The sequence below is a fragment of the Heterodontus francisci genome, chromosome 5 (genome assembly GCF_036365525.1).
Source record: "Heterodontus francisci isolate sHetFra1 chromosome 5, sHetFra1.hap1, whole genome shotgun sequence".
In the NCBI taxonomy this organism is placed as follows: Eukaryota; Metazoa; Chordata; class Chondrichthyes; order Heterodontiformes; family Heterodontidae; genus Heterodontus; species Heterodontus francisci.
In genome coordinates, this window is record NC_090375.1 from 133,008,543 (window position 1) to 133,034,198 (window position 25,656).

A 25,656-nucleotide genomic window follows, 5' to 3' on the forward strand; every position below is an offset into this window, starting at 1 on the left:
GGTAGGCTGGTCCGGAAGGTTCGAACACATGGGATCCAGGGTGAGCTAGCCAATTGGATACAAAATTGGCTTGGTGATAGGAGGCAGAGGGTGCTAATGGAGGGTTGTTTTTCAGATTGGAGGCCGGTGATCAGTGCTGTGCTGCAGGGATCGGTGCTGTTGTTTGTCATATATATTAATGACTTGGATGTGAATGTAGGGGGCACAATTAGTAAGTTTGCAGATGACACCAAAATTGGTGGTATAGTGGACAGTGAAGTAGGTTGTCTAAGGTTACAACAGGATGTAGATCAACTGGGAAAGTGGGCAAGGGATTGGCAAATGGAATTTAACACAGACAAGTACTAAGTGATACATTTTGGGAAGTTAAACCAGGGCAGGACATATACAGTGAATGGCAGGGCCCGGGGGAGTGTTGTTGAGCAGAGACACCTTGGGGTGCAAGTACATTGTTGCCTGAAAGTGGCAACACAGGTAGACAGGGTGGTGAAGAAGGCGTATGGCATGCTTGCCTTCATCGGCCGAGGCATTGAGTGCAAAAGTTGGGATGTCATATTACAGTTGTACCTAACGTTGGTTAGGCCACATTTGGAGTACTGTGTGCAGTTCTGGTCGCTGCACTACAGGAAAAATGTGATGAAACTAGAGAGGGTGCAGAAAAGATTCACAAGGATGTTGCCTGGTTTGGAGGGCTTGAGTTATAAAGAGAGATTGGATAGGCTGGGTCTGTTTTCCCTGGAGCGAAGGAGGCTGAAAGGGGACATGATAGAGGTATGTAAAATTATGAGAGGCATAGAATAGATAGTCAGAGTCTGTTTCCCATGGTAGGGGTGACTAAAACTAGAGGGCATAGATTTAAAGTGAGAGGGAGGAGGTTTAAAGGGGATTAAAGGGGTAAATTTCACACAAAGAATAGTGGGTATCTGGAATGAACTGCCTGAGGAGGCGGTGGAGGCAGGAACAGTCGCGACATTTAAGAGGCATCTGGACAGGTACTTGAATGAGCAAGGCATAGAGGGATATGGAAATAATGCAGACAGGTGGGATTAGTATAGATAGGCATTATGGTTGGCATGGACGCGGTGGGCTGAAGGGCCTGTTTCTAAGCTGTACGACTCTATGACGTCAGAAAAGCACCAAGGCGGTGTTACCAACCCAACGCGACCAGACCGCTATTTGAATTACACTTGCATGTAATTCAAAGCAATTCAATGGGAGGTTTGTAATTAAGTGGATGACGGATAGCCCTCATGTGCCTATGGATCCCTGCCCTCAGTGCCTCAATGGGAAGGCAGCCATGAACAGCACTGGACTGGGGAAGAGGGGTGAGGTGAAGCCAGTGTTGACCTGAAATACTGTGTGCTCTGCATGGATGAGCTTGGTCTTGGCTGGTCGGCGGGGTGGGCATGTTGCTGCGTCAGAGGGTTGGCTATCAGCAAGGGTGGGTACTGAGGGCCATCAGCGTGTAAGCCGAGAGGAGTAGCAAAGACAAAGATGCCAAGGCAACTTTGTCATTGCATGGAAAGTGCTCGAGACCTAGTGATCACCTGGCATGGGTCTCATACACACTGTCTTTGTGGACCCCCGTGACGTGATGTAGAGCCTCCAACAGAGCGAGGGTCAAGAGGCAAGAGAAAGTCCCATATTTCGCCGCTTCCAGCCACCACATGATGAAAGAAAGCGGCACAGTGGCGCAGTGGTTAGCACCGCAGCCTCACAGCTCCAGCGACCCGGGTTCAATTCTGGGTACTGCCTGTGTGGAGTTTGCAAGTTCTCCCTGTGTCTGCGTGGGTTTCCTCCGGGTGCTCCGGTTTCCTCCCACATGCCAAAGACTTGCAGGTTGATAGGTTAATTGGCCATTATAAATTGCCCCTAGTATAGGTCGGTGGTAGGGAAATATAGGGACAGGTGGGGATGTGGTAGGAATATGGGATTAGTGTAGGATTAGTATAAATGGGTGGTTGATGGTCGGCACAGACTCGGTGGGCCGAAGGGCCTGTTTCAGTGCTGTATCTCTAAACTAAACTAAAGCAATAAACAATTACATAAAAGCATTCAGTCTGTTGCCTTCTTTCTATTTACGTTCCATGCCTAGCTCCCAGCTTAACCACACCCTCTGGCACATCTGAGATGCTTACCAAAGGAGGGCTATGCCTACACTGGCAGCCCATTTAGGGAGAAAGGTAAAGTCAGCATCTCACAACTAAAGCATGAAGGAATAAACATTTTCCACAATGAATGTTAACATCAGGAATTAAATTATAACAGAAAACAATGGCAAATTTCAAACACCCATGATACCCCAAGTGTATCCAGGTGGTTTTCCTTATACGTTTACAAGTGCTTCTACGAGCTGTGACCCCTGCACCAGCAGATGGGCCGGAGGCAGGCTGCTGATCAGTCTGGCCCTTGGCCTGGGATGATTTTGGCAGCTGTCCTCTGGCTGCCTGAGACCTGGAGGGCCCCGGCTTCCTGAGGGTGTCCTGCACAAGTGCAGGACACTTGTCAGGCATCGCAGTTACTGGAGCTGGGCTCACTAGTGGAGGGGCTGAGGAGTGGTGTCCCCACACTCGAGTGCCCGGAGTGGAGCCCCCAGCTGTGGAGGTCAGCCTCTCCTCCTCCCTCTCAAGGCTCACTTCAACCTCTTGCTGACGAGAGAAGGACGAGCAGCTGGAGAAGACTCAAGTCGCCTCATCCTTCTCTCACTTTGCCACTGCTGCGTTGAGCTCATGGCCAAGGTGATGGTGTGCAGGTCTGCGCCCATCTGTGGGATTTGGCTCTCCACGAGAGAACGCCAATCTCTCAATGGAGGAAACTATGCGCTCACACGCCTGAGATATGCCAGCACTCATGACGTGAATGGACTCCTCCAATGTCTGCTCATGGCCTTTGGCATCTCGACCAGATGTTGCCTTACCTCTCTCTAACTCCAGCATGCCCTGTGCTGTCGACACCAGAGGTTCATAATCAGCCTGGGGCTCAGCATGGTCTTGGCCACCCACTATCCTCCGACTGTCAGTGGCCTTGGCTGCCTCAGCTTCAGTCGGCTGTTTGGGAATGTGTGTGGTGCCCTCACCAGCTCATGCCCCTGATTCTGAAGCCGAGCATAAATCACAGAGGTGAAAGTATCTGCGCTGTTGTAGAGTGCAGGAGAGTCATATGTGACAGTGCACCCTCTGACGACTCCTCCTCAAGGGTTGACTACTGTCCCCATTTTGACAGAATCTCCTCCGGGTGTCGACTTGCATGAGTGAACTCAAACATATGGATTAGGCATTGCATGTCTTGGCATTATATCCACGTGTGATGTGGATGTCCAGAACTGTGTTGGGGATCTCCAGAAGTGTGTTGGACGTCAATTCAAGACAATCCTCACCCTCTTGTATGGAGACACCAGTCTCAGCATCCGCTGTTGAGCAGCCTGGATCCTTGGATCCTTGCTCACTCTAGTGCTTTGTTATCAGCTGCTGAGAGAGGCCTTACGTATGCAGTTCCTCCACCAGTCCGCGACCTCTCCCTGTTGTTATGGGCCCGCTTGTCCAGCAAGTGGAAGGAGGAAGATAGTCATACTTCACAGCAAGAACTACAGAACAGGTGTGCTAGTGGCAGTCCCTCGTACCCTGCTGAGGTTTCCTATATAGATCATCCCCACATAAGCTCTCAGGAGAGGTAATGGGGGTTAGCTGTGAAAGAAGGTGGCCTGTGGTCAAGATGCAGCCATGCATCTGGCAGGATGTGTTGCTGCCTAAATCCTGTTGCCAGCACTTTTGTGGTGCCTTTTTCCCCATGTTCCGCAGCCTCCTGCGTAGCCATATGCAATCCACAAAAAGGAGTGCGGCATGTAGCACTCGCCTTGGCAGACCGAAGGAGGTGTCGACTCTCTTCCTCACTCTGAACCTATATTCGAGTGGTGACCCCACAGCTGCTGACCTCCTCTGCAATCTCCATCCAGGATTACTTGGTCAGGTGGGAGGACGTCTTCTTGCCATCCCTGGGGAAGAGGACTTCCCGCCTTTCCCTTGCAGCCTGGAGGAGAATCTCAAGGGAGGCATTACTAAACCTTGCCTCTGCCATACTGCAGTTTCTTTGTCGGGGGGCGGGTGCGGTTGCAGGGTCCTAGAGTCACTCCAGCACCAGTTTCACCATTAACCAGCAAATGACTCAAAAGGCAGTAACAAAAGCAGGCTGGCAGGGCTTTAAATATGGCACCAGCATCTGCTCTGGAGTCATCTAACACTGTATTCGGTGCCTCAAACCCTGCCCTTGTCACGCAATTGGTCAAGCCCCATGCCTCCATTCTGATAACTGGCCGCTCGCTGCACGATTGCGGTGGGCTGGCTGCACACGTGACGAGTGACAACAGAGCCCACTTCCGGGTCTGGCACCAGAAGCCGCGACAGGAATACGAAATCCAACCTTTCTGTGCTTCCTTAAATCATTTCCAATGCACCACTTTTTGTAACCACAGTGACTACAAGTGGACATGCTTTTCTATGTGAATTTTAATTCCATCAACTTCAGAGAATGTTACTTTAAATTTTATGAAATTATATTCTATGAGTCTATTTAATCACCTTGGCTTACTTTGTCTCAGGAATCACTATTATACAGTGATGGCATTATTAAAAGTTGGTGTTATTATAGCCCAAATCTATTTTCTGTTCCATTTTATTTGCCATTCGTTGTATAAACAAACATGTTTAACATTTTTTGATATGGACTACCTTAGATTTGTTTATTTGTACTGTTTATCAGTTGACAAGTCTTTAATTGGTCCAATTTTCATCGGTTTTGCATCCAGGACACAAAGCACCTCTGGTGTCAAGCCCTTGACCCTTTTGCCCGACTAATATATTTCTGGGTGTTGCCCTGAGAGATGTAAGAGCTGAACCCCATGTTCCGCAGCCTCCTGCGTAGCCATATGCAATCCACAAAAAGGAGTGCGGCATGTAGCACTCAGTTATCAGAATGGAGGCATGGGGCTTGTGCTGAACCAAGTGTAAATATGTTGGTACTGAGGTCAACATGTCTTCAGCCTCACTTTCCTCTGACCCGGCGTAATCATGGAGAAGGAGAAGCAGCACCAAAAGATGGAGCAAAGAATCAGGCACCATTTGCGAAGGAGGTAACCCGCCAGATATTTCCCCTGCCGCCAAAAAAATATAATAGGGATATTGGTAATATCTCTGAGCAGCTCTGCATTGTGCCTTGGCTTGTTTTTCAATGTTAAAGATGCTATATCTAAATGCAAGTTTTTGTTGCTGCTGTTATTTTGCATTTGAATCACATTATTTTATGGTTGAAGTGCCACAAGATGAAAAAGTATGTCAAGGAAACCAGCGGGCATCAGAGCCAGACTGACTTTGTGACACCAACCATATTTCCAGGCTCTGGCACACTGGCAATTAATTTGCTGCAGGTTAACATGAAACTATTTACAGATCTATGCCACCTGCTGCACAGACACCTGCAACTAACCTGTGCCATAAGGACAGTACTACAATCAAGGTCATCACCTCCCTTAATTTCTTTTTTGTCACCAAGTCAACAATATGAGCCTTTAGCTCACTGTAAATAATGAAAGCCATCCTGGGAAATTCTGGGAAAACAGGCTGTCTCGAAAACAGTGAGCAATGCATTTGCCATGCGAGTGTTTCGACAGTTTCTGTAGCCCTGAAGATATTCTATTTGTTTCATGAAAGAAAACAATTCTCATTTAAAGAGTGTAAAATAATTTTCAGCAGTCTAACGGTTAATAAGTCTGATATAGATAAAACCTACAGCTTCTGTCACCTCAAATATGAGTGTACATTGGCCTAAATTCTAATGCAGTTTTTTGATAAGTGCATACATCCCTTCTTAAAAATATTAGCTTATTATATTTTAATGACTGTGTCCTTGATGACTAACAATGCAAAACACGGCAATTATTAAACATAAATAACAAGCACTACACAAGTGAGGCGCTTTTCACAAGATGGGTACCATTACCATAGCAACAGCAGTAGTTGCTGTGTGATCAGTTCTGGATCTTCAAGTCAAATATGTAGTGGCAGGTCTGTATTTATAATTAGTGCTTTAATTTGAACTAAAGAATTTGAGTTCATTATGTCGAGATTATTAAGCCATATTATTAAGAGAATTAATCAGTATGCTTTTTTCCTCCTCATTCCTCAATGTAATCATCTAAAGAAAAAAATCTTTTTGTTTGCATTTAAATGGTGCTCTAGACTTTATGAATGCTTAGCTCTGTAATGGACTTGACCTAAACATCCTCTGCTAATTTAATGTTCCACACTAGACCTTAACTGAATATCCCATGATAATTTTATTGCATCTAATAATAGCTTTGTGGAAAAATTCTTATGGGATTGCAAAAACGTAGCCGACTCTAGAATTTGTATGGGAGGACAATGAGTTAAGTTGAACCCCTTATTAAATCACAGGTTTTCTGCTGAATTTATGCATCATTAATGGCGCTTTAAAATCCTGGTATAAAACATCCATAACTTGATGCAAGTATGAAAGTATAGATCAGTTATATTGAATTTTGTTCTGACTGCGCAACATTTGCAGAGATTATAGAAATTAATAATCAAATGCTGGGAACTGCTGCAATGGCTCCTGTATAACCAATGGAGCCATTAAGAATCCTGAAGCGAGGTCTGGGTCTCATCATAGCAGCATAATGTACACTGTAAAATTGTCCCTCCAATTAAACTCATGTTAGCAAGCAAATTTAACCTTATGTACACAAATAAAAGCAAGATGCATATAGTAAGTGTTCCAGTTTCCTCTGAATCATGTGCATAATCTCACATCCATATAAAGTTGTGAAGATAACAGTTGCGAATGTATTCCAATAAACTGTGCCTGTGCACTACCATGTGTTATTGAACGTGTGTCAAGTAATAACAAAGGCATTTCAGAGGTGATTCCACAATCCTGTGCTCCCAGCTGGGAGCCATACTCACAGGGAGATTGGATCAGAGAATCGGCACTGAAATGTTGCCCCATCTCCAACTTGTGCTTTCTACATGCGTTGCAAGCATGGGATTATAGTGTAACCTGTTTAGATCAGACACATTTACTAATAATTCACTGACGACCAGCATTAAGCCTTCTTCTGTAGCAAATTAATTTACATTTATACTATCAAATAATTATTACTGGAACAATCCTTTATTACAATACAAACCCGTTTAGCTGAAAAGCTGTACTGTCCTGATATTTTGCCCCATTTTACTGTGTGCAACAACACTGAGATAAATTGAAGTCTGTGAAACAAACTGAGCAGACACAAGAATTAACAGAATAAAACAGAATACAGTGAATCCATTATTAAGGAAGTAATAGCAGGATATTTAGAAAACCATAATACAATCAAGCAGAGTCCACATAGTTTTATGAAAGGGAAATTGCATTTGACACATTTATTAGAGTTCTTTGAGCAAGGTGGATAAAAGGAAACCAGGATATGTAGTGTATTTGGATTTCCAAAAGGGATTCGATAAGGTGCTGCATAAAAGGTTAGTACGTAAGATAGGTTAAAAATCTGAGGTTGTCCACTTTTGAAGGATGAATGAAAAATGCAAAATATTATTTAAATAGCGAGTGCCGACAGAATGCTGCAGTACAGAGGGATCTGGGTGTCCTCGTACATGAACCACAAGAAGTTAGATACAGCAAGTAATTCGGAAGGCAAATGGAATGTTGGCCTTTATTGCAAGGGGGTGGAGTATAAAAGTAGGGAAGTAGGGGCGGCACAGTGGCGCAGTGGTTAGCACCGCAGCCTCACAGCTCCAGGGACCCGGGTTCGATTCTGGGTACTGCCTGTGCGGAGTTTGCAAGTTCTCCCTGTGTCTGCGTGGGTTTTCACCGGGTGCTCCGATTTCCTCCCACATGCCAAAGACTTGCAGGTTAATAGGTAAATTGGCCATTGTAAATTGCCCCAAGTGTAGGTAGGTGGTAGGGAATATGGGATTACTGTAGGGTTAGTATAAATGGGTGGTTGGTGGTCGGCACAGACTCGGTGGGCTGAAGGGCCTGTTTCAGTGCTGTATCTCTAATAAAAAAAATAAATAAATAACTGTACAAGGCATTGGTGAGACCACACCTAGCGTACAGTTTGTGTCCTTACTTAAGGAGGGATATACTTCCATTGGAGGCAGTTCAAAGAAGGTTCACTAGGTTGGTTCCTGGGATGAAGGAGTTATCTCTTGAGGAAAGGTCGAGCAGGTTGGGCCTATACGCATTGGAGTGTAGAAGAGTGAGAGGTGATCTTATTGGAACATACAAGATTCTAAGGGGGCTTGACAGGGTAGATGCTGAGAGGATGTTGTCCTTCATGTGGGAATCTAGAACTAGGGAGCACAGTTTCAGAATAAAGGGTATCCCATTTAAGATACAGGTGAGGAGGAATTTCTTCTCTCAGAGGGTCGTTAATCTTTGGAATTCTATTCCCCAGAGAGCAGTGGAGGCTGTGTCACTGAATATATCCAAGACCTATTTGGACAGATTTTTGATCTACAAGGGAATGAAAGACTAGTGGGGGGGGAAGAGAAGGGAGAAGAGGCGGGGCAGCAGGAAAGTGGAGTCGAGGCCACGATCTGATCAGCCATGATCTTACTGAATGGCACAGCAGGCTTGAGGGGCCGAATGGCCGACTCCTGTTCCTGTTTCTTATGTTCGAACAAAAAGGCCTTTCATCATACAAGCTGCAGTAAGCAGTGGCATGATCAGTCCATGAAGCTGGTTTGAAGCACAAATAATGTCAACTGGTCATTGTGATAACTAGAATCAACTTCTTTACATTCCACACCTGGCCAAAATGACTGGAAAGAGAACACAGGATCAGTATTTCAGACTAACAGCATGTCGCCCAGATATCTGATAAATAAGAAAAATTCTTATGATTAATACAACAACAGCAAATTGCTTTTATATAATGCCTTTAATGCAGTAGAACGTCCCATTTGAGACAGGAAACAGTTTAGGGTGATCACCCCCACTAATTTTGTTGCTATCACTGTAGTGAAGTGCATAAGCTTTGAAATAATTCTTGGCAATGTTAGCGTTTGATTGCTTAACTTGTTTATGACATTTGATTGTCACTTAAGCAGGGATGTTAACCTGTTTAAGATAAACAAGAAAAAACGAAGTGTTCATTGGTTAATATCTCCAATAGCAATTTCTAGGTTATTGTCTCGGCTGAGCAGTTCTCCCTGGGGAACAGTCAAGATCAAGAGCTTATTTTTTGGGGAATACTTACTTGTCAACTAAATCCCAAGAGTCGATGTGCAGTGCATAATAGCTCCAATGTGCTTTTAAAATTATTTCACATAAACGGTAATACTTAACTAACATTAGTCTCAATTCAAATATCAGTTTAATTCAAACACATAAGACAACAGTAATACTCCAGTTACGAAGAAGGGTCACTGACGCGAAATGTTAACTCTGCTTCTCTCTCCACAGAATCTGCCAGACCTGAGTATTTCCAGCATTTTTTGTTTTTATTTCAGGTTTCCAGCATCTGCAGTATTTAGCTTTTATTTTAGTAATACTCCAGGTGTGGTCCCACCAAGGCTTTATACAATTGCAGCAAGACAGTTTTACTCCTGTACTCAAATCCCCTTGCGATGAATTCCTAATTGCTTGCTGCACCTGCATACTAGCTTTTTGTGACTCATGAGCAAGGACACCCAGGTCCATTTGGACATCAACACTTCCCAACCTCTCACCATTTAAGAAATACTCTGTCTTTGTTTTGTTTTTACCGAAGTGGATAACTTCACACTTATTCACATTATATTCCATATGCCATGTTCTTGCCCATTCACTTAGCCTGTCCAAGTCCCCTTGAAGCCTCCTTACATCCTCTTCAAAACTTAGATTGCCACCTAAAGAACAAAGAACAGTACAGCACAGGAACAGGCCATTCGGCCCTCCAAGCCTGCGCCGATCTTGATGCCTGCCTGAACTAAAACCTTCTGCACTTCCGGGGACCATATCCCTCAATTCCCATCCTACTCATGTATTTGTCAAGATGCCTCTTAAACGTCATTATCGTACCTGCTTCCATCATCCCCCCGCGGCAGCAAGTTCCAGGCACTCACCACCCTCTGTGTAAAGAACTTGCCTCGCAAATCCCCTCTAAACTTTGCCCCTCTCACCTTAAACCTATGTCCCCTAGTAACTGACTCTTCCACCCTGGGAAAAAGCTTCTGACTATCCACTCTGTCCATGCTGCTCATAACTTTGTAAACCTCTATCATGTCACCCCTCCACCTCCGTCGTTCCAGTGAAAACAATCCGAGTTTATCCAACCTCTCCTCATAGCTAATGCCCTCCAGACCAGGCAACATCCTGGTAAACCTCTTCTATACCCTCTCCAAATCCTCCACGTCCTTCTGGTAGTGTGGCAACCAGAATTGCATGCAATATTCTAAGTGTGGCCTGACTAAAGTTCTGTACAGCTGCAGCATGACTTGCCAATTTTTACACTCCGTGCCCCGACCGATGAAGGCAAGCATGCCGTTTGCCTTCTCGCCTACCTTATCCACCTGCGTTGCCACTTTCAGTGACCTGTGGACCTGTACGCCCAGATCTCTCTGCCTGTCAATACTCCCAAGGGTTCTGCCATTTATTGTATACTTCCCACCTGCATTAGACCTTCCAAAATTCATTACCTCACATTTGTCCGGATTAAACTCCATCTGCCATTTCTCCACCCAAGTCTCCAACCGATCTATATCCTGCTGTATCCTCTGACAATCCTCATCACTATCCGCAACTCCACCAACCTTTGTGTCGTCCGCAAACTTACTAATCAGACCAGCTACATTTTCCTCCAAATCATTTATATATACTGCAAAGAGCAAAGGTCCCAGTACTGATCCCTGCGGAACACCACTAGTCACATCCCTCCATTCAGAAAAGCACCCTTCCACTGCTACCCTCTGTCTTCTATGACAGAGCCAGTTCTGTATCCATCTTGCCAGCTCACCTCTGATCCCGTGTAACTTCACCTTTTGCACCAGTCTGCCATGAGGGACCTTGTCAAAGGCTTTACTGAAGTCCATATAAATAACATCCACTGCCCTTCCTTCATCAATCATCTTTGTCACTTCCTCAAAAAACTCAATCAAATTAGTGAGACATGACCTCCCCTTCACAAAACCATGCTGCCTCTCGCTAATAAGTTTGTTTGTTTCCAAATGGAAGTAAATCCTGTCCTGCATAATCCTCTCTAATAATTTCCCTTCCACTGACGTAAGGCTCACCAGCCTATAATTTCCTGGATTATTCTTGCTACCCTTCTTAAACAAAGGAACAACATTGGCTATTCTCCAGTCCTCTGGGACCTCACCTGTAGCCAATGAGGATGCAAAGATTTCTGTCAAGGCCCCAGCAATTTCTTCCCTTGTCTCCCTTAGTATTCTGGGGTAGATCCCATCAGGCCCTGGGGACCTATCTACCTTAATGCTTTGCAAGACGCCCCACACCTCCTCCTTTTTGATAATGAGATGACTGGGACTATCTACACTCCCTTCCCTAGTTTTGTGCCATCACCAAATTTGGAAATATTACATTTGATCCCCAAATCCAAATCATTTCTAGAGCTTGTGAACAGCTGTGGCCCCAGCACTGATCCTTGTAGTACCCCATTCGTAACAGCCTTCCATCCTGTGAATGACCAGTTTATTCCTACTCTCTGTTCTCTGTTTGTTAACCAATTCTCAATCCATACTGGTATATTACCCCCAATCGCATGTGCTCTAATTTTGTTTCTTAAACTCCTGTGTAGGACCTTATCAAAAGCCATCATAAAATCCAAATACATCACATCCACTGGTTCTCTTTTATCTTTGCTCCAAGTAACATCCTCAAAAAACTCCAACAGGTTTGTCAAACATGATTTCCCTTTCATAAATCCATGTTGACTCTGCCCAATCATATCATTGTTTTCTAAGTGTCTAGTTATCACATCCCGTATAATGCTTTCCAACATTTTCCCTACTATTGACGTCAAACTACCAGGTCTGTAGTTCTGATGAAAGGTCACAGACCTGAAATGTTAACTCTGTTTCTCTCTACACAGATGCTGCTGGACCTATTTCCAGTACTTTCTGTTCTGATTTCACATCTGTAGTTCTCTGTTTTCTCCCTCTCTCCTTTCTTAAATAGTGGGGTTACATTTGCTACCTTCATTCTGCAGGAACCTTGCCCAAATCTACAGAATTCTGAAAGATAACCACCAATGCATCCACTATCTCTATAGCCACCTCCTTCAATACTCTGGCATGTAGCTCATCTGGTCCAGATTTATCATCCTTCAAACCAGTTAATTTTTCGAGTACTACCTCTTTGTTAAAATTAATTTCTTTCAGTTCCTCATTTTTACAAGTCCCTTGGTTCCCTAGTATTTCTTGGAGATTTTCTGTATCTTCCTCCATGAAGACAGACACAAAGTAATTGTTTAGTTTCTCCGCCATCTCCCTATTCTCCGTTATAAATTCTCCTGTCTCCGTATGCAATGGACCCACATTTGTCCTAGCTAATCTTTTCCTTTTCACATGCCGAAAGAAGCTTTTACAGTCCGCTGGCTTACATTCATATTCTCTTTTCCCTTTCTTCATCAGTTTCTTGGTCATTCTTTGCTGGATTCTAAATTGCTACCAATCCTCAGGCTTACCACTTTTTCTGTTAACAGTTTAAGCCACTTCCTTTGCTCTAATGCAATCTTTAACTTCTTTCATCAGCCATAGTTGATTCACCTTTCCTGTTGGGTTTTTGTGTCTTTGAGAAATGAATATTTGTTGTAGACCATCTCATACTTCTTTAAAAACCAGCCATTACCTGCCAAATGAGCACTTTGAATAGAAATATTTTTCTGTAAAGTTCTATTTTCAAAACTGTCCAAAAGTATCTATTTACTATACACATTGCAATGAGGGCCAACTCAGAGAAAATTCATGACTCTGATATCATTGAGGTGAAAGTCCTAAAAGGGCTAAGAAACAATTGGGCAAATTATCGTACACAGCACAGGGGCAGTAATTTGGTGGTGTGGATGTTCTACCCATCACAGAACCCATCTAATTTTCAATCCATTTGAATCATTGCAAAAGAAAATTGGCAGGTGTTATTACAGGCAGGAGATCTGCTCTGCCAAATTACCAGCCATGTGAAATCGACAGAAATTTACTATTTACTCCAATAAATCCCCACAAGTGAATGGCATTATCCCAGAGTGCTAAAGGAAATTGGAAAGGATATTTGTGAGATACTGACATTATGAGGGAGTCATGGGATACTGGGGAAGTAGCTGTAGATTTGAAGCAGTCCAGAATGGGTGCATGTGTTTGGAAATGGGGACAGATCAAAAACAGGCAACTAGATGCTCATTAGTCTTACTTTGATCCTTCATAAAATAACAGAATAATTTATCAGGTGTAAGCTTGCATATCAATACAGTAATAACTTAATAAAAAGCAGCTGACAAGGATGTGAAAAGGAAGACCTGTCTGACCCAGCTCCTTGGCTTCTTTGAGGAAGCAACATCCAAAACAGAAAAGTGGTCAGCCTTACAAGATAATGTGACTAGACTTCCAGTAAGCACTTGACATAAAAGCAAAATACTGCGGATGCTGGAAATCTGAAAGAACGGTGAAGGACGAAAGGGATAGTGAGGAGGAGGCTGAGACAGTTCCCAAATTGAACTTCCTATTATCTGATTAGCTTCCAAAATAGATTTGTTAAAGGAATACTGGCAAGTACACCCCGAGCTAAAGAAAAGCCTGATGGTTCAACTAGATTTTGCATAGACTACAGAAAGGTTAATGCAGTAACAAAGGCAGACTCCTACCCAATTCCTCGCTTGGAAAACTGTATTGACAGAGTGGACAGTGTCACGTTTCTTACAAAAACAATTTTGTTGAAGGGATAAAAACAAGAAATGCTGGAACCACTCAGCAGGTCTGGCAGCATTTGTGAAAAGAGAGGCAGAGTTAACGTTTCAGGTCAGTGACCCTTCTTTGGAACTGACAAATATTAGAGAAGTCACAGGTTATAGGCAAGTGAGGTGGGGGTGGGGCAAGAGATAACAAAGGAGGTCTAGATTGGATCAGGCCACATAGCTGACCAAAAGGTCACAGAGCAAAGGCAAACAATATGTTAATGGTGTGTTGAAAGACAAAGCATTAGTACAGATTAGGTGTAAATACATTGAATATTGAACAGCAGCAAGTGCAAACCTGAAAAAAAACAGTGGGTAAGCAAACTGAACAAACAAAGATGAAATGAAATAAATGCAAAAAAAAGATTGTGAAAAATGTAAAAAAGAATGTTAAAAAAAAGGGAAGAAAAAATAACTAAAAATGAAAGTAAAATGGGGGGCTGTCATGCTCTGAAATTATTGAACTCAATGTTCAGTCTGGCAGGCTGTAGTGTGCCTAATCGGTAAATGAGATGCTGTTCCTCGAGCTTGCGTTCATGTTCACTGGAACACTGCAGCAATCCCAGGACAGAGATGGGAGCATGAGAGCAGGGGGAGTGTTGAAATGGCAAGCAACCGGAAGCTCAGGGTCCTGCTTGCGGACTGAGCGGAGATGTTCCACAAAGCGGTCACCGAGTCTGCGCTTAGTCTCCCCAATGTAGAAGCACTTGACATAGTTCCACAAGAAAGTCTATTCGTTACGCTCAAAGCTGTGACTATTCAGGGTAAATATTGGGTGTTGGTAAAAAGAATTTGTTGGAAGGATAGAAATCAACAGGTACTAGTTCAAAATTAGATGGGAACAAATAGGGAGGCACCCAGCAATCCATGCGGGAGTGCCATTTCTAATGGACTTAGAAACCCAATGCAAGTTGGTCAAATCTGCAGCTGATACTAAACAAGGAGGGACAGAAGAAACCGAGATTACAGAATTAACTGGACTAAAAATCTAAGTGGGAAGAACAATGGCTGATAAAATTTAATGTAGACAAATATGAAGTACTACATAGTGAAGAAAAAATAAGCAATGCATGTAATTCCACAAAAGGTATTGAATTAGCTCAGGATGAAGCTGAAAAGACCTAGGACATTAATGTACTCAAGATGTCCAACCAATGCAAAGCAGTGAATAATAAAGCCAGTTGACTTACACAGCCAAAGCAGCAGTAAATAAGTCAGGGGCGGGATCAAACTGTCGAGTACTCTGGTCAGACTGCACCTTGAATACTACATTCAGTTCTGGTTGCCAGGAAATTCAATTCAAGTAATGGAGGTAGAGCAGAGAAGATTCACAAAGTTAACTGACAATTTCAGAATGTCAGAGGTTTTAAATGTTAAAGACTGGAGAAATTCAGGGGGGGTTTATGGGAAAGAAAAATTCAACTATTGCCTGACATATTTTTCCAGTGTAAAATCAGCATTAGACCTCCAAATTTCCTGGTGTGATTCGTTGTGCCAAAACGACACTGAAATTGTGCTGTTCAGCTTACTGCTTTGAACGTCTTTCAGTCACCCAAGGCATCTTTCTGAAACAGGCGTCATTGTATATAAATATGCAAACCAGGTTCCTATGCCAGTTTAAGATCTCAAAACCACTTTTTGGTTTTTATTTTTGTGGGTCCAGTAGGAGGAGTAATCTTACCAGGTTGACAAAGAAATTGCGGCCTGCTGCCAGCGTATTTCAGTCCTCCCCGCCCTGGGACAGCCACACTCTGCCTCCCAGTCCCAAGCAGCCAGACAGCTCAGTGTAGGAACCAACTGATTTCCCACCCTCCCCGACCAGCAAGCTACAGTGGGGCACACATTTCTAAGCCTCAGGCTTTATAGCTCTGCACGGTATATAATGTAATGAAAGGAATAGAACAAGGTACATTCCAAAAATTACGTTTTTAAATCCTAAGAGAAGAACAAAGGGACACAGCTTCAAACTAATGTATGACAAATTTAGGATTGATATCACAAAGTTCTTGTTTACACAAAGAGTCTTCAACACTTAAAATGGACTCTTGGAAAGAGCACTGAGGGCAAATCTTTTAAACAATTGGATGCTGTAATGGGAAGACACCATGGATAAATAAACTAAAAGGAGCAAATGACTTTTACATCCTTAGTTACCTCGTGATCCTGTATTTCATCTGTTGCAAAATTCTAAACTTCTCAATGTTCATATGTACAAGAATTGTTCGTTTATATTGTTCGGAAATTCTTAACTCAGTGCAAATGAGATTTTCTTTATCATGTGTTTTAACTGACAAGCAAGGGTCTGTTAACGTGTTTTATTCAAATATCAACAAATATAGTTAGAAAGGTTAGGAAGTCAGAAAAATATTTCGATTTGAAAGGAAACCACATCACAGAAATCAACGTTATTTTTTCACTCAGGAATGAATGTAGTCCTAACCTTTGTGCCTAGCACAGCCCATCTTTGATTTGCAAAAACATACTGTTGGGCGGCACAGTGGCGCAGTGGTTAGCACCGCAGCCTCACAGCTCCAGCGACCCGGGTTCAATTCTGGGTACTGCCTGTGTGGAGTTTGCAAGTTCTCCCTGTGTTTGCGTGGGTTTCCTCCGGGTGCTCCGGTTTCCTCCCACATGCCAAAGACTTGCATTTTGATAGGTAAATTGGGCCATTAGCAATTGCCCCTAGTATAGGTAGGTGGTAGGGAAATATAGGGACAGGTGGGGATGTGGTCGGAATATGGAATTAGCGTAGGATTAGTATAAATGGGTGGTTGATGGTCGGCACAGACTCGGTGGGCCGAAGGGCCTGTTTCAGTGCTGCATCTCTAAACTAAACTTTAAACTGTTCACTTAAAAGGTTGATCTTTTGAACCCGAGTCCTTGTTAACTGAGCACGGATCAGAAAATTGCTGAATTGCTGCATAATATTTTTTGACTTATGCTCACAGCAGTTTAGGTACCATGACAAGGTTTAGACTTGCACAAACTACTGTCAGGTCTCTAAATTTGAGGAAACTGCTTGAGGACAGTTAATTTTTGATTACTAATCCAGTGGAATAACTAGCTTTAAAAAAGATTTTTCAACCCAAGTTAGACAAAACTGACAGCAAAGGGTAGATTTTCTAAATCCTCATCTATAGTGATGTACCTCACACACTCAAGAAAATCATAGGTATGAGGTACCTCACTATGGGTGATCTTAGATAATCTACTCTGACGAATACAATCGTAACTTTCTTCCATTTGTCCAGGGTGTTTCCCCAATGAAAAAAAAATCATGATTAAGTCAATCCATGTCACTGTAGCACACCACCTGCCAGCTGCTTCAACAGTAGAAGTCTTGGAGTAAGCTGCTTGTCGTCTCAGTGTAAGGGATCCAAAGGAGCATTAATTTACAAGATGGTGGATTATATATAAAAATATACATTCATAGCAGCACAAAACCAGGTGACTACAGAACAGCAGAAATGTGTAAAATAATCTGGGCTGCTTATAGAAATAGGATTAGCAAAATATTTGGGTGAACTCCCAGGTAATGCAGCTAATATTGTGTTAGAAACACCTTAAAAATAGCTGCACAAATTTCTGATTAAGAAAGAGTTTGAGGGTTATCAGAATGGGACATATACGACTGCCACCTCTTTGCTTTGTGTTACTTGCCCTGTCATATTTTTTCAAGTTGCTACCAGTTCTTAATCCAGTATGCCAGAATGACATAGTTATAAAAAAAATCTTGTTATTTACAGACTATCTTTCATGACCATCGGACGTTCCAAAACGTAGGAAATGCAGCAGCCAATTTGCACAAAACAAGCTCCCACAAACAGCAGTGGGTTAATGACCAGATAATCTGTTGTTTGTGATGTTAATTGAGGAATAAATAGTGACTAGGATACCCAGGGAAAACTCCCTTCCACTTCATTGAAATAGTGCGACCTGAATGGGCAGATGGGGCCTAGTTTAACATCTAATCTGAAAGATGGCACCTCTGACAGTGCAGCACTCCCTTAGCATTGAACAGGAATGTCAGGCTTCAATTCTCTGTTCAGGTCTTGGTGTGGGACTTGAACCCACAATCTTCTGACTCAAAGGCAAGAGTCTTGCCAACTGAGCCACAGCTGACACCTTATATATAACAGCTTATGCAAGCAAAGTAGTTCCAGAAAATGTTTTACCTTTAAGTAGCCTGTGCAGGTCAATATCATCTGCTTCCTCTTTGACTTTCAAGTATTTTGCTGGCCGAGCTAGCCTAGCAGAAAACAAAGTAAAATTCAGCCTTTATAGTGAAGCTCAATCACAATAGCACTAATAATCTGAGTGAACACTATGGCAACCTTAAGTGCCACCATGGTTCAGATATTAGTTGGACCTTAGATTCAAAAGTTTGCAAGTTCAAGTTACTTGACACATTATCTAGGCTCACACTCCAGGGCAGTACTGAGGGAATTGTACATTGTCAGAAGTGCAGCTCTCCCCACAAGGAAAAATTCACTAATGTTCCTGGAACAGAGCTTTTCTGGATCAAATTATGAGTGCAGATAAACTATGGACATGATTCTCTGATCGGTCTTGCTGTGTGCAAAATGACAATTCTGTTCACTTGCATAACAGTACTGCACTTTATTGTGTGTGAAGCAGTTTGAGTTTTTTTTGTTGGAAATAAAGGATAAAGAAGTTTATGAATTTACATTTTTTTCTTTCAAGAGAGAACAAATTGGAGGAAGTCAGTTCCACTACTGATCTTTAAGTTGATAAAGCTGATAAATGGTAAATTGGACCCTATCAGAATCATCTGTACAAGATTTTGTTTAGGCCACAGTTGGAGTACCATGCCCAATTTTGGGCTCCCTATTATAGGAAGGATATAAAACCAACTACAATGGGTGCAGCACTGACTCAGTGGATATTACCAGGGATGAGGAAATAAAGTTATAAAGTAACATGAAAACCTAAAGTTTTTCTCAGTGGAGCTGAGAAGGTTAACAGAAGACCTGATAGAGATCTTCAAGGTTATGATAAGGTAAATTGTGATAGATTGTTTCCACTGCATTAATAAAACAGTAACAAGACGGTAAAAATTAAAATCACACAAACAATTTAGAGGTTGAAAAAATGTGTGAAGGAGTTCTTGCACAAAATCAACACCATTGTGTTCTTGTATTCTGTGCTATTCCAGATACAAAACCAAGGATTGTTTTCTTTTTTGTGACTTTGTGTAGAGCTTCCCCCTTTAATGACTTGTGCATCTAAGGTCCCTTGACTCCTCCAGTTCATTAAAATGTTACCATTTAAGTTGTACTTCTTTTCCTCACACTTACTTCTAAAATAGATTACTTCTCATATTTTTCTACATTGAACCGCATTTACCACCAATCTTTACACAGAAGATAGTTAGAATGTGGAATTCTTCACCATAAACAAGTCCATAAGAACTTCTAAATGAAATGTAATACTGACTTGAAAAAGAGAAAATGGGGAACAAGCAGGAAAATAGAATTAGCTTGAGTGACATCTGCAGAGAAAAACATTGGCTCAGACCTGATGGACCAAAGAACCTGTTCCTGTGCTGTAACTGTTGGAGAAACTTCCAAATCTGTTTGTGGTGAAGAAGAAACTGAGACTAGGATGCTTTGGTGGAGACTGTTTATTGTTCGTCACAGAGCTCACTTCTCCACTCCGAATAACACCCAGACAGTGCTGGCTGGCTCTTCTTTATATATACATCTGAGTACAATTAACTAATCAACACCAACACCTGTTCACCCTTTTACCTTCAACGACTAGGTTATTTAACATCCATTAACAGAACTTAGAAACCATAAGTAACATTCTATGAATCAATGTTCCAAACAATTAAGGAATTTGAAGTTGTAGCATTTTTTTCAGTATCTTTTAAACATGACGCCAATGAAAAACCTTGCATGACAAATAAACCTCGTGGAACCATTATAAGCAATGAATCTTTTAGCTGTACAACAAATAAGAAACTGAAGATATGTTTCACTTTATTCGGGGTCAGATGAAAAAATGCATTCTGAATAAAACCAACCAACCCATTCTGAATTATTTGAAATCTACTGCCGCTTCCAGCGGCATACAGTGCAGATCAGAGACCAAAGGGAATCCACAAGTATAAGCAACTACAACCAACAAGATTTGACTTTGTTAGATTTAGGTTTGAGACAGTTTACTCGTACAATTACATTTTATGATTCTTAACACTGCACTTAACAAGTCCAATTTAAATTTTCATTAATATACAGGGCTTAACTTTTCCATGCAATCTAGTAAGATGATGCTAAAGAGGAATATTTGCCCACAGTGTTCTGAGAGAAATATATTCAGCCTTCCCTGCAAGCTCTGAAGCTAAGAGAAAAGAACCAGGATTGTTTTCCCAGCAATGGCATTCTGTCTGTCTCTCTGATATCACAACTCCAAAGTAGTTTCTTCAGTTGGGGTTCATCAACTATGCATGGCAGGAATGCAGCTTGGTTTTCACTGCCAAGGAGTCTTGCAATAAAATAAAAGCAAAATACTGCAGATGCTGAAAATCTGAAATAAAAACAGAAAATGCTGCAAAGACTCAGGTCAGGCAGCATCTGTGGAGAGAGAAGCAGAGTTAACGTCTGTGACCTTTCATCAGAACACAGTCCTGCAATGCCTGGCGACAAAATCTTGGCAGTGCTACAATGCTGCAGTACTAGAAGAGATGGCTGAGCAGCTAAAGGGGCAGAAGCACTCTGTAGATTGGAAGATCACCAGCCTTACATTGAGGCTGGTACCAGAAAACAAGTGGGGGGCTAGAATTTTGGGAGACAAGGCTGCTATTAGACCCTCACCCTCCACAGGGAACTTTAAAACTCTTACTGTGGCTTTCTGGGCCTACTGCCATCTTCCCCATGGTCGCCATGGGAAGTGAAATTACACTGTCACAAGGGAAGGCAATGTTTTGGGGACCCCGGCCATTCCTCCCTCACTTTCAGTTACTTGTGCTGAACAGGGTTGGAGAAATCAGTGTAATCCTTGGGTGTAAAGGAAAGGAAATAGAATTTGACTGGGGAGGCAGCAGTAGGTCTCACTGCCTGAATCTGCCACGTTGTGCTGTGTTCTTAAGTCGTCACTAAATGACAACCGCAGGGTTTATATTTGTATTCAATACAAACACTATTTAGTGTCTTACTTATCGACATTGCATGATCTCAGATCCAGGTATTTTCCTTGTTCGTGCATGTGCTCTTTGCAAGCTATGTACTGAATGTCTCTCTCAAAATAGGGTGTCCTCCTTATATATGTCTGATGATGTCATCAGTTGCATCAGTGGCCTGGTCTCTTAAAGGTTCAGTTTCTTAAAGGTGAAGTCACCATTACACTACATTAAAGAATCTTCCTTCATCTTCCACATGATGTGTCTGATTCTGGGTGGAACCATGAAGGAAAATCCCAGCCAAGACCTCATAGCTATCACAGCAGCAAAACCTTCCACGTCTATTCCAGCCCTACAATGTCATAGACAAGGATAAAGGCTTAAAGGTTTCTTGGGTATATAATCTTAATAGTATTACCAGGATCGCACCTGCTGAAGTTAGTGGGGTAAAAGGAAGGAGCCATAAAGAGCAAGATTTCAGTGGACAGGGGAGACAAGGGTTTGCCACCCCCACCCCGAATTACCATTCCTGGAAAGGAAAAAAGGGAAAGAGTTTGTGTAAAGGTGCCACTTAAGTATTGATGAAAAAATAATTTTTTCTCTGATCTTCAGGTAGGCCCTAATTCTATCAGGTGTTGGGGAGCACCTCCTGGAGACTGACGCTATGCAGGGTCCCTTTTCCTTTCCCTATTCATGCTTCTGTTTCTTTGATGGTTTTGTAGGGCAGGATGGGTTACTATAAAAAGGGAAATAAAGTTTGGTAGGAGAGGATAGTGTTATAATCCTGGTGGGGGTTTTTTTGGGAAGTATGCGGTGTGTCTTTAAGACAGCAAAGGATCAGTACTGCTTTAAGAACAAACAAGCCTCAGGAGTTAGAGAAGGTACACTCCGGTTGCCGTTGGATACAGCCAGAGAGGGAGAACAAGCCAGCCTCAGAAGTTGCCAAGGAAAGTGCATCTTGGTTGCCCAGAATACAGCCATTTGGAGACCAAGGACAGTATACAACGTTGCCATTTAATTTTATAACTAGTTGAAAAACTGTCTTTTGCAGAGACAGTTGAGACATAGACACAGACACTGAGACTGTCTGCCAGCATATGCTGAAGGAAATAGGAGAGCTCTCCTTCTGTCTGTTTAAACCCTATTTATTATACTCTCAGAATTCTGAAAAGTCAAGCCAGATTAATTTCTTAAAAGAAAATAACCAATTACTTTTCTGAACTGTAATTGCTGAATTCATCTCTGTAGAAGAGGAGCAACACTTCAACTGCTGAACTAGACTACTGATTGTCCTACTGTTGAAGAACCTTTTTTTTCCTCATCAGACGGCTGTGAGGACTTCAAGCAACCTTGGACAGTTCGACATTGGAAGAGTCCACTTTGGCAAGAGTGTAAATCTGCAAGGACTTTGTTTTTTTTAAAATGCTGTTTATATCTTAGTAGTGATTAAGTATTTAGCTTTCTCTAATAAACTGTTAATTTGTTGATCTAGATACCTGGTTTGGTTTGCCTCATTTGGGGGTTAATAGATGGTTTAATTCGGCTGTGGTTTCCTTCAATTTGGAAAGTTTAAAGTGATATGTTAGGCGATCTGTGGAGTGACAGGACTGAATTGACAGTATGTTTCTCCCACTGCAATCAGAATCATATATTTTGATTGGGGGCTTTCTCTTCAGCACTTGGTCATAACCATAGACTTCGAGGCGTCACTGCAGCATGTGAGTGAGTGAATGGATTTGTAGCTAGTGGTTAGGCGGAGTTGGGTTGGTATAAGAAATGCAGCCACTCCCTCCCCTTGCTTGTGGCCTGAGCTCCCAGCTCCCTCCCAGCCATGCTCCAAACCCAGCCCATTGCTTGCTTTCAGCCTAAGGCCCAAGAGTCAAGTACAGCCTTCCAGCCTGCACAATGTTTCTCAGTTACCCTGGTGTGTTGCAACAGTTCCTGGCAGTGCCAATACTGGTAGAAACTGTGTTACAGGGTTCAATATGACAACTCAAGCAACAAAATCCAGTGTTGGGCAGAGGAAACAAAGGAAGTGTCTGAGAGTCTTTGAGAAAGGAGGAGACAGAAAGAGTCTAACATGGAGAGAGTTTCAATGCGAATTATCTGGATCACAACGGATAAAAAAAATTACACAACAAAAAGCACACAATTTTTTTTTAAATGCACATAAATATGACCAAGGAAGATCAACTGGCATTTCAGATGGTTAAAGAGTAATCCAGGCCTCTGAAAACGTAGCACTTCCACAGCACTGGAATGTCAGCCTAAATTATGTGCTCAAGTCCTGAAATATTATTAGAACTCACAACCTTAAATATACATATAAACATTTTGATTCACTTGGCTTCTAAACCCAATCAATAAAAAGCACATCTTTACAAAAAGTCTGTTAGTTGCACCCATCCACTTTTCTCCCCGTTATCTACATCCCACATTGTGGTATGGTTCCAATATGTCTATGTGTCTCTGGTACTTTTGCACAAGCGATCCTTCTTTGGTTTAAGTCAAGACAATGAATGCCAGTAAGCTCGCTCCCTGTAGAGGACTTAACTTGTTACCCCAACCCAAAGTGTCTGCTTAGACAGAGTGCAGAACAGGATTAAAATTGGATTTGAAAGCAAATTCTAATTATTGAATATTTACCAACATTCTTATAACATGTCTTGATTTTTCAAAATATACATATTTTACATATAAAAGTAAACATAGGAGGCACAGAACAAAATAAATATATGCATACAACATTTATTACAAGGAATCAAGCATGGTTATGTTAAGTCACAATCAGGTTAAAAAAGTGTCCAACAGTTCAAACTATCATAATCTCTTGTGGTCTTCAAAGTGCTACTTAGTAAGCAGTAGAATCTCAGATCTATACCAATGATAAGCATGGCTGGAATGTAGCAATGAGTCAGTTCTATTTGGATGTGTACCACAGAAAGTAGGTCACTTAAGTCTTGTACCAATGTGCTGTGATGAAGTGCCCATATAATGTTTTTATGCTCATTACGTTAAATTTGAGATTATATTTCAACTTTTAGAAGCATGTGATATCTCATTGAATTGTATGCCAGAAGAATTTTGAAGCAAACATGTTTTGTCTCAGAAGCAAATTAAATGGTTTAGGCACCACTGTGGCCTTATACTTCAGTGCCATGATTGCCTCACATAGTGGATTATGGTACAGATTTGATTCTCCCGACTCCATTGAACTCCTTTGATTTAGAGACCACTTTGACTGATCAACCAACAGCAGCACTGGGCAATCCTTGAAGCATGGTCATTTACTTTGCTGATGGTGTTTGAACAAGGAGGGACCAGTGAGGCAAGAAATTTCTGGAAAAGATTGAAACCTGCCCTTGTAAAGGGAAACAGTTTGCTTACTTGTGCTTATTGTTTCCTTTGAAAAACACTTTTACCATTTCAAATAATTTGAGGTAGCATATTTGTGCAATTAATTACCACCATCAAGTCCCACCAATTACACAAAGGAATTATAAATTGAGGAACAATATATAGCTGCGAATAAGCATGTTTTAAAATCCTGGTATCCAATTCATTGGTTATAACATTACTATAGCCTTGAAATTGCTATTGGAGTGCTTTTTAGGGGCAAACTGTGGGTTCCTAAAGGTTTTTGGGAACAATAAGGTCTATTGGTAATGTCACGATTTTGCTGTTTTCTGTCTTTGGACTAACTTGTGGACTGGCTAAGTAATTTTATGACTTCACAGCCAGCCAATGAGAACAGAAAGGCACTAATCCTGGAAATCAGATGTGAACTGCAAACAGGAGGTAATTCAACACCTGAAGTTGCATCGAGAAGGCAAAACCAGATGTTTATTCAGTTGAATGACTGCAGAATTCAGTGTTCCAGAGTGAGGAAAGGCAGCTTGACAGGCTGGACATTGCAAGCTCGACTGCAGGATGTCAGAGAAATGAGAAACATAATTTATGGGTCTGATACTCCTCCCCAAAGAACCTGCTACATCAGGCATGGCTGAAAGCAAGCAGCACAAACTGACCGTCACAGCCCAAATGTGGTTGACTACCAGTCTCCAGTCAATTATACTGATATACTGCATTGATGGATGATTGATTGATGACATATAAATATGCCAAGGCAGCTTCCAGGCTATCAGGCAGCAACATGCAAAACTATGTAACTTCATCAAACACAAGCTGCACATCAACTGAAAGGAACTGCTTCTGGTTTATAAATTAGAGGGGGTTCAATGCCGTATCAGTACAATCAATAGCATCCTGCATCTGGGAAAATTCCTGCTAGCCTATAAACATTGACTGTTTGTTCTCTTTGTTTTACAGTGTCTATTAAGAATGTAATAATTTGAGATACCTACATGAACAGAGGGTTCACAAGCTGTTTTATACAACAGTGTACACTTCCGTTACTGATGCTTACTTAATGCAACATGAAATGACCCAGTTACATAAAAAGGCTCTGGTTACTTAAAAAGCCACTGTAAGACTATCAGCGGCAAATTTTCAGACAGCAACTGCCATAACTCCAATAGCCTCTGGAGGAATC

At 42.1% G+C, this 25,656-nt stretch overlaps 1 protein-coding gene across 16 annotated transcripts in view; it reads right to left on the reverse strand.

Annotated features, from left to right (window-relative positions):
* LOC137370059 (lethal(3)malignant brain tumor-like protein 4) overlaps positions 1–25,656 on the reverse strand; it is a 456,447-nt gene that overhangs the window by 147,943 nt on the left and 282,848 nt on the right. For 14 of the 16 annotated variants that reach the window (XM_068032126.1, XM_068032123.1, XM_068032124.1 and 11 more), the window contains one exon: positions 18,136–18,209. In XM_068032126.1, the coding sequence (XP_067888227.1) occupies positions 18,136–18,209 (74 nt within the window). The remainder of the gene's footprint in view (positions 1–18,135; positions 18,210–25,656) is intronic. The other 2 variants (XM_068032138.1, XM_068032139.1) reach the window with 1 other exon arrangement.